At 45.8% G+C, this 9,841-nt stretch overlaps 1 protein-coding gene across 1 annotated transcript; it reads left to right on the plus strand.

The window, feature by feature from the left end:
* The first annotated feature begins 581 nt into the window (after positions 1-581).
* On the plus strand, positions 582-2,533 carry LOC138902612 (uncharacterized). Its single transcript, XM_070190496.1, has 5 exons — positions 582-708; positions 791-863; positions 1,548-1,644; positions 1,724-1,897; positions 2,072-2,533. Exons 1-5 carry the CDS (start codon positions 582-584, stop codon positions 2,531-2,533), a joined length of 933 nt encoding a protein of 310 aa, XP_070046597.1.
* The last annotated feature ends 7,308 nt before the right edge of the window (positions 2,534-9,841 follow it).

Here is a 9,841-nt window from a genome sequence, read left to right on the forward strand (position 1 = left end):
CCGGTCTCGAGATATATATGTACGATCACCGATGATCTCCTCTCTAAGATCAAAGAGGGTTGCAACTGGGCCGACAAGCAAGTGGTGGTGCCTTTGCCTGAGGAAGCAATTACTACCCACGTGGGGGGTGTTTTAAGTATTTACACTTACCCCTTTACGTTGGGTCCCTTAGACCCGGTCATTATCTCCTTATGCAAGAGGTACGAGGTGACCCTCGGTCAAATTCACCCCTCCTTTTGGAGAATAGTGACTCTTCTCCGCTCTTTTGTAAACAAAATCGATGGGTGTCCCTTCACCCTCGATCATCTTATGCGCCTGTACAGTCCCCGACTCTATCGAGGGGGATTAATGAAACTTGCTCGCCGGGCCAGTAGGGCCCCATTCTCTAGTATAGATGAGGCTCGGGACCGAGGCTGGATGGGCCGGTTCGTTCGAGTAAGGACTTCGGACTTGATCCCTACCGAGGACATGCCATTTCCCGAGAAATGGAACATGAAGCGTAAGTACAACTTCGCCTTAAAGATTTTATTTATTGTTTCTCCCCTTCTCTCCCTTCTTATCGGTGTCTTTGTGGTGTAGCTATGGCTCAGATGCCGGATGTCGTTCCCCAAATCAAGGGGTGGGTCGAGGAACTTGTGTCACAGAGACCATATTCCGAGCATGCATGGATGGAATTGTCGAAGGGTCGGCGGGAGGCCCGTAATCATGGTAAGTTTTCTTTTCTGATTCAATAATGTTTGACTTTCTCCTTGCGTTGTCGAATTCTTATCGGTTCTGTTTTCTTTTGTAGGTCTCCCCAAGGATGTTGCTATAAGGCCTCCATCCGATGATGAGGATGTGCCTCTTGAGTCTCCTGTCCCGAGGTAGGGTGATGAGAAGAAAAGAAAAAGGGCCCCGAGATCCCCGAACTCGGAGAAGCAGAGACCGAAAAAGAGGCAAGCGCGCAAACCCAAAGAAAATATCGGCGCCCTCCCATCAGACTCAATCCGCCCACTGAGGGATGAATCCGAAGAAGAAGAAGAAGAAGAAGACAATTTCGAGCTAGTGGCTCGGGTGCGAACTGCTTTGCCTCAAGCTGGGGAAGCTGTTGAGAAGGCATTGGCCGAGATCTCCGAACCGGAACGGGGTGCGGCTACTTTTCCCCGAGCTAGGGGAGTCGAAAGGGAGATCGGGGCCGACACTTCTCGAGCAGAGGAAGGTGCCCTGAAAGATGCGCTTGGGGCGACTGATCTTACCGGGTCTCCTTAATTCTCAAATACCATGATCCATAAGGCCGGTATGCTAGAAGGTCGTTCTTACGAGGGGACTCAGGGGGAGACACATGTCCACAACTTCTTGGATGGGTTAGAGTCCACTGCCTTAGAGGACGTCACTGGGCTTTGGTAACATGCTGGTGCCAAAGAAGGTACCATCATCGGGGGCCAGTGGGTATTCTTCGAGTCCAAAGTTGGTAGGGGCCCGAGCGTTAACCCTGACCGAAGGCAGTCAATAGTTTTCTCTGTCCCGGAGGATGCCCGGGTTTTCTCTGCCCCCGTGGGGGTTGCTAGCTACCTTCGGTGCTTGGTGACCGAAGAGGATCAGGTCGTGATGGCAGCGGTGAAAGCGCCCTGCCTATTCAATAAAGCTCAACAGGCTTTGAATCAGGTAACTTCGAGTGTCCCTTTATTATGTATTTTAAATTTGAAGTTGCAAATAATCCTAGCACATTTCTTTATACTTGCAGGCCTCGGTATTGCACCATGAGACTTTCCTCCAATACCGGGAGGAGTTAGCCCAACACGAGGCCGAGGTTTGGGAGCTTACTGAGAAGAAGAGGGATACTTATAAGCTTTTGAGTGAGAAACTTCAGGCCGAGTTAGAAGTGGCTCAGAAGGAGCATGCCGAGTGGGCCGAGCAGGTAAATCGAGTATTTGAAGATAGTGACGACGAACTGGACTCAGTGGCTAACGATCCGATCATGTAGGTTCGACAAAGGCTTGAACAAATCGGGCAGCTCCAAGCGTAGGTAGACATGATACAAGCTGAGGCCGAGGAGTTCAAGAAAAATATAGATCTCATAACCTCGGATTAGGAAGTTGTCCAAGCACAACTGGCGTCGGCCGAGGCCCAGCTTTGGGCTGCAAAAGAGAAAAACTTGGTGCAGGCCAAGAAGATCGAGGAGCTCCAATCTGAGCTAAACTCGGCCATTTCTGGTCAAGAGAGTCTGGCCAAGGAACTCGAGGCGACCAGATCAGAGGTGGTTGTGGCCAAGACCAAGGCCGATGCTAAAGTGGCCCTATTCAAGGTCGATGTCGAGGCGATTCAGGCACAGGCCAAAAGCATGGTGGAGCATGCAAGGTGGCAAGCTCGAAGGGAAGCCCTCGAAGGAGTCCATCCTCAGAGCTTCAACATACTGGCGGAAATCGAGAATGCCAAAGTAGAAGAAGCTAGGGCCCGAAAGTTAGCTTTTTCCGAGGAAGATTCCGAGAGCTTAACCGAATCTGAAGGCGGGGAAGATCCGGAGGATGAAGAAGCTGCCCCCGATGAGGACTAGGCCACTTAGGCCTTTAGATGTTTTTATTTTTTGCATCTTTTTGAGGTCGTTTTGGCCATTGTAAATATCTATATCGGGCCATTCTGGCCCTTGTAAAAAGATTATATATATATATATATATATATATATATATATATATATATATATATAAGGCTTTCTTTCCTTTTCGGCTTTCAAATTTTCCCTTTGCTCTATTACTTGTATTCATGAAGGCCAAAATGCCTTAGCATAAAATAACTTAGGTTATGTTCAAAAGTTCAAACAAACCTTGACTTTACATTACTCTGTTTTAAGGCATTTTGGGGGTTCGGTGTTACCGGAAACCTTTTCCCAAAGTAGGTAGCCGAGATAATAGTTTGCCGAGGGTAGCCTTTAGAATCGGTTATGAAAAACTTTCTTTTTCGAAGGCCTAGTTTTTGTTACGGGTTTCGGACGTCTCTGAGCCGTGTTAATATGGTCGTAGCCTTTTAGTTCGGGAGCTGCCCATTGGACTTGCTTTCCCGAGCTATCCAGGCTTGCCCAAGATAACAGTCCCCGAGTGGGGTGGCCATGGCCTTCAAAAATCGGGGGGTTGCCTAATAGGTCTTATGCCCTCGAAGCCTAGTGACTTGGGTCATTTGAGTTTTGTTTTCGGAGAGCAGTCCCCGAGTGAGGGAGTGATCATTCGTACCCTGGTCATAAGTGACCCTTGAGCTCATTACCTTTAGGAGATCGGAAGTACAAAATTCTTTAAGGGATGTAAAGAGGAAATTTTTAAAACATAAGATGATTGCAAGGAAAGTACTTCTCTTTATTCTTGTGCAAAACGGTTATACATGCGTACATGTTTTATGCTAGGGCTCGAGCAATCTATGTGGGCACAGTTCATTTGACCGTTTGGCCCTTACAATAAATCCTACCTATCGAAACCCTTCCTTTACGAAGTAATTTCCTCGCTAAAGTTGATATCCGAAGGTAATGCATATCCGAAGGTAATACCTCCCCCAGTATTCGAGGTTGATTGTAGAGGAACCTCGGATACTGTTAATGCGATCTTCAACACTGATTCATAATCGGTCTTTGATTCTAAGTTAGCATAATCCATTGTTGCCTCGTTAAAAACCTTGCCGAAAACCCATTTGGGACAAAGCTGGTCTAAGGAAAAAAGAGTGTAACATGTGCTTTCAGACCTAAAACTTTGTGCCACTTCTTGTCGATCACCTGCATGTGTTAGTTCGAAATAAAAGGAAATGAATGGGGTCGTACCTTAGCAGTAATATTGTTTTAGGTGAGTTACATTCCAATTGCTCGGTAGTTATTCTCCGTTTATCATTCCGAGCTTATAGGATCCTTTCCCGGTGACCTCGAGAATCTGGTACGGTCCTTCCCAGTTCAGACCCAACTTCCCTTCGTTAGGATTCCGGGTGTTTAGTGTGACCTTACTTAGTACTAAGTCCCCGACATTGAAGTATCGAAGGTTGGCCCTTTGATTGTAATACCTCTCGATCTGTTGCTTTTGGGTAGCCAATCGAACGAGGGCTGCTTCACGTCTTTCATCCAATAGCTCCAAGCTCGTATTTATGGCCTCGTCATTTGATTCCTTTGTTGCATATCGAAATCTGATACTTGGCTCCCCGACTTCAATCGGTATTAGGGCTTCGGCGCCATAAACTAATGAGAACGGAGTAGCCCCGATACTGGACTTCGCAGTCGTGCGGTATGCCCACTTCGGGCAGGATTTCCTTCCATTTCCCTTTGGCATCGGTTAACCTTTTCTTAATGTTTTAGATTATAGTTTTTTTGGTCGATTCGGCTTGCCCGTTCCCGCTAGGGTGATGAGGTGTCGATAATATTCTTTTGATCTTCGAGGAACTTGGTCACTTTGCTGCCGATAAACTGTTTCCCGTTGTCACACACAATTTCAGATTGCATCTTGAACCAACATATGATGTGGTCCCAAATGAAGTCGATGACTTCCTTCTCCCTAACTTTCTCGTATGCCTGCGCTTCAACCCACTTAGAAAAATAGTCAGTCATAAATAAGATAAATTGATCCTTACCCGGTGCCCATGGAAGGGGGGCGATGATGTCCATTCCCCACTTCATGAATGGCCATGGTAACAAGACCGAATGCAGCAGTTCCCTGGGTTGGTGAATCATTGGATCATATCTTTGGCATTTGTCACATTTTCAAACGAACTCCTTCGCATCTTTTTCCATGTCGATCCAGTAATAGCTGGCTCTGATCACCTTTTGAACCAATGAATCAGTGCCTGAATGATTTCCGCAAGTGCCCTCGCGAACTTCCCTCAGAACGTACTCGGTATCTTCTGGTCCCAGACATATTGCTAATGGGCCATCGGACATTCTTCTGAACAAGGTTCTTTCCTCGGACAAAGCTGAATCGGGCTGCCTTTGTGCGTAGGGCCCTAGATTCTTTTGGATCTGAGGGAAGTTTCCCGATCTTCAAATACTCTATGTATTTATTTCTCCAATCCCAGGTTAAGCTTGTGGAGTTTATCTTGGCTTGACCTTCTTCTACTACTGACGTCATGAGCTATACAACTGCCCCCGAGTTGAGCTCGTCGTCTTCGACTGACGACCCTAAGTTTTCAAGGGCATCGGCCTCACTATTTTGATCTCGAGGTACATGTTGCAAAGTCCATTCTTTAAACCGATGTAACATTACTTGTAACTTATCTAAGTACCTTTGCATTTGTTCTTATCTGACTTTGAACGTTCCATTAACTTGATTCACCACAAGGAGGGAGTCACACTTAGCTTCGATCACCTTTGCCCCTAAGCTTTTGGCCAGTTCGCGACCTGCAATCTTGGCCTCATATTTGGCCTCGTTGTTAGTCAATTTCACAGTTCTAATGGATTGTCTAACTATGTTGCATGTGGGTGGCTTCAGTATGATGCCAAGTTCGGACCCTTTTGCGTTCGATGCACCATCCGTAAAGAGGGCCCAAATTCTCGAAGACGTCCCCGAGTTTACCAACAACTCTCTTTCGACCTCGGGTATTAGAGCCGGCATGAAATCAGCCACGAAATCTGCCAAAATTTGAAACTTTATGGTTGTCCGGGGTCGATATTCAATATTGTACCCGCTGATTTCCACGGCCTATTTGGCCAATCGTCCCGAGAGATCGGGTTTATGCATTATATTTCGCAATGGGTAAGTTGTCACAAAACATATATGATGGCATTGAAAGTACGGTTTCAGTTTCCTGGAGGCGCTTAGCAAAGCGAGCGCCAATTTTTCTAGGTGGGGATATCTAGTTTCGGCCTCACCCAAGGTCCGGCTAACATAATAAATCGAAACTTGCGTACTTTGTTCTTCCCGAACTAGGACTCCACTTACCGATATCTCAGATACTGCCAAATACAAGTATAGTTGTTTGTCTGCCCTTGGTGTGTGAAGCAGTGGCGGGCTCTATAAATATCGCTTAAGTTCTTCCAAGGCCTGCTGGAATTCCGGGGTCTATGTGAAGTTATTTTTCTTCTTCAGCAATGAGAAAAATCGATGATTCTTATCGGAGGACCTCGAGATGAATCGCCCGAAGGCAGCTATGTGCCCGGTTAGCCTTTGCACGGCCTTCACGTTGTCCACTACCGTGATATCCTCGATAGCTTTGATCTTGTCGGGGTTGATCTCGATTCCTCGGTTAGATACCATGAATCCGAGAAATTTACCTAACCCGACTCCGAACGCACATTTTTTCGAATTCAGCTTCATATTGTACTTTTTCAATATACTGAAGGTTTCCTGCAAATGCTTTAAATGGTCCTCTGCTCATAGGGACTTAACTAACATATCGTCAATGTAAACTTCCATAGATTTCCCTATTTGTTCTTCGAACATCCGGTTCACTAGGCGTTGGTAAGTGGCACCGGTATTTTTTTAATCCAAATGGCATTACATTATAGTAGTATGTGCCATACTTAGTGATGAAGGAGGTCTTTTCCTGATTATCCGGGTTCATTCGTATTTGGTTGTACCCGTAGTGGGCATCGAGAAAACTGAGGATCTCGTGGACGGTCGTGGCATCGATCATGCGATCGATATTGGGAAAAAGGAAAGAATCCTTTGGGCATTCCTTATTTAAATCCTTGTAATCCACGCACATTCTCAGTTTGTTCCTTTTTTTAGGGACTACTACTATGTTTGCTATCCATTCCGGGTATTTGACTTCCCGGATGGACCCTATGTTAAGGAGTTTAGTTACCTCGTCCTTGATGAAGGTATGCTTGATCTCGGACTGGGTCTCCTTTTCTGCTTCACCGGATGGAATTTCGGGTCTAGGCTCAGTTTATGAGTGGTGATCTCCGGTGGGATCCCTGTCATGTCGAGATGGGACCAAGCAAAACAATCCATGTTAGCTATAAGAAATTGAATGAGTTTTTTCCTGAGCTCGAGAGTTAAACCCGTGCTTAGGTATACCTTTCGATCGGGCTGACGTTCGATCAATATGACTTGCTCCAGCTCTTCGACCATTGATTTGGTAGCGTTGGAATCATCGGGGACTATGAAGGATCGAGGAACCCCGTAATCATCGTCTTCGTCAGTCCCCTGCTTGTCTAGTTGGGTCGAGGTTGTTATCGATGATTGCTATTTAGCTTCCTGTTTTTCTTTTGAATCTGGCTCCTTTGTCGATGAGAGTGTTGATATTGGAATTACTTCATCGACGGCAAACATTTCCTTCGCGGCGGGTTGCTCCTCGTAGATCATTTTAATCTCCTCCGATGTTGGGAATTTTAACACTTGGTGAAGGGTCGAGGGCACATCCCTCATGTTGTGGATCCACGATCTCCCGAACAGGGCGTTATATCTCATGTCCCTTTCGATCACATAAAACTTGGTCTCCTGGATGGTCCTGGCTGCGTTTATCGGTAACATTATTTCTTCCTTAGTAGTTTCACAAGCCATGTTGAATCCGTTTAGCACTCGGGCCGCAGACACGATTTGGTTCTGTAGGCCGAGTTGTTCTACGACTCTCGATCGAATGATGTTGGCCGAACTACCTGGATCAATTAACACATGTTTAACTCGAGTTTTTTTCATGAGTACGGATATTACCAGTGCATCATTATGGGGCTGCATGATTCCTTTTGCATCTTCGTCGTTGAAAGATAAAGTTCCTTCTGCTATGTAATCTCGAGTCCGTTTCTCCCTCGTGATTGATACTTTGGTGCGCTTTAACATCGGACCTTGGGGAACATCGACCCCTTCTATGATCATATGAATGACGTGTTAAGGTTCTTCTTGCTCGTTTTGTTTATTGGGATCCCTATTTCTGAAATGATTCTTGGCTCGGTCGCTCAGAAACTCCTGAAGGTGCCCGTTGTTGAATAACCGGGCTACTTCTTCTCTCAATTGTCGACAATCTTCTGTTCTGTGGCCATGGGTGCCATGATATTTGCACATTTTGTTGGGATCTCTTTGGGCTGGATCGGTTTGTAAAGGTCGAGGCCATTTGGTATCTTTGATGCATCTGATAGCCGATACGATGGCAGCTGCATCAACATTAAAATTGTACTCTAATAACTGTGGTGCTTCTTAAGGTCCGACAGGCCTGTCGAAGCCGTTCTTACTCATGATCCCTCGAGAGCTCTAGCCTCGATCACTTCTCCTTTTATTTCGTATAGGATTTCGCCCAGATCCGCTACTTCTTCGATCTCCATTATATGGCTGGCATCGATCCCTGTTCAACCTCGGTTCTCGGTCAATGTCCCTCTTGATTCTATTGACGGGTCTGATAGATAAACGGACTAGGAAGGAGACCCAAGTTGATCATCTTCGACCCTGATCTTCGATTGATACCGATTATGCATATCGGCCCAAGTAACAGCCGGGTATTCTATCAAATTCTACTTCAACTGTTGCGAAGCCACCGAGCTTCGAACATTGAGTCCTTGGGTGAAAGCTTGAACAACCCAATCATCGGCAACCGGTGGCAGGTCCATCCGTTCCATTTGCAATCGAGACACGAATTCTCTGAGCATTTCGTTGTCCTTCTGCCTTACCTTAAAAAGGTCTGACTTCCTGGTTTCAACCTTGATGGCCCCGACGTGTGCCTTTACAAAAGAATCTGCAAGCATAGCAAATGAGTCTATAGAATTAGGTGGTAAATTGTGGTACTATATCATAGCTCCCTTTGATAGGGTCTCTCCAAATTTCTTTAGCAAGACAGATTTGATCTCGTCATCCTCTAGATCATTCCCTTTGATAGCACATGTGTAAGAGGTGACATGCTCGTTCGGGTCGGTCGTTCCATTATACTTAGGAATCTCGGGCATGCGGAACTTCTTGGGAATCGGCTTGGGAGCCACGGTCGGGGGGAAAGGTTTTTGTACGAACGTTTTGGAATCCAGACCCTTCAATATTGGCAGTGCTACCAGGATTTGATCAACCCTGGAGTTGTAAGTTTCCACATTCTTGTCATTTGCCTCGATCTTCTTTTCCTGCGACTCAATTCGTTTTGTAAGTTCTTTGAGCATCTTCATGATTGTAGGATCTGTCCCCGATTCTTTCCCGTTTGATTTCCTTGAAGCCGATTCGACCCTGTGGACAACTTCCTGGGATGGCTCGGGCTCGATCCTACTCGGTGGGTGATTCTGGTTTTGGAGCTGGGCTATCGCTGCCTGTTGAGCATGCAACATTTCGAAGATCACCCATAGGATGATCCCGTCCTCTTTGCCGCCATGTGTGCTTCGAGCGGTTGATCGAACATCTCCATGGACGTTGCCCTCAGGATCGATGGCCAAATTTGCGTTGATGGCTACATGAGAGCTGACGTCTATTGGATCTACAGCCGGAACTCCATCGAGGCCAACCAGAGGTGCGTCGTTCCCTAGCGCTATATTATCATTTTCGTCGTGGTGACCGAAATCATTGTCAACGTGCAGGGTGCTAACTAAGAGTTCAACATTTTGGTCCTGGAATCAAAGATACTTTAAAGAACAAGTGTAAATTAGTGTGTGTTATGAAAGTTTGTACCAGATAATCACTATTATCCTTAGCCCCACGGTGGGCACCAAACTGTTTACCCTAAAAAATCGGATACCAATTAAATTTATACGCGGTTTTAAGGATACGTGATATAGCTTGATACAAATTAAGAAAACAGATTAATATCGAAATTGACGATAAAAAAATAAATGCAAACCACATAAATTGAACAACCTAATCTTTCGAGTTCGATCACCCTCGAACCAAGAAATGCTTCAACTGATGTAAGAACATAATAACAAGATGATAAAGGCTAGAAATAACAATATATTGCTTTGTGCTTTGTATTGCAATGTCGCTTACAAATGATCAGACCC

The sequence above is a fragment of the Nicotiana tomentosiformis genome, chromosome 12, assembly GCF_000390325.3.
Source record: "Nicotiana tomentosiformis chromosome 12, ASM39032v3, whole genome shotgun sequence".
In the NCBI taxonomy this organism is placed as follows: domain Eukaryota; kingdom Viridiplantae; phylum Streptophyta; class Magnoliopsida; order Solanales; family Solanaceae; genus Nicotiana; species Nicotiana tomentosiformis.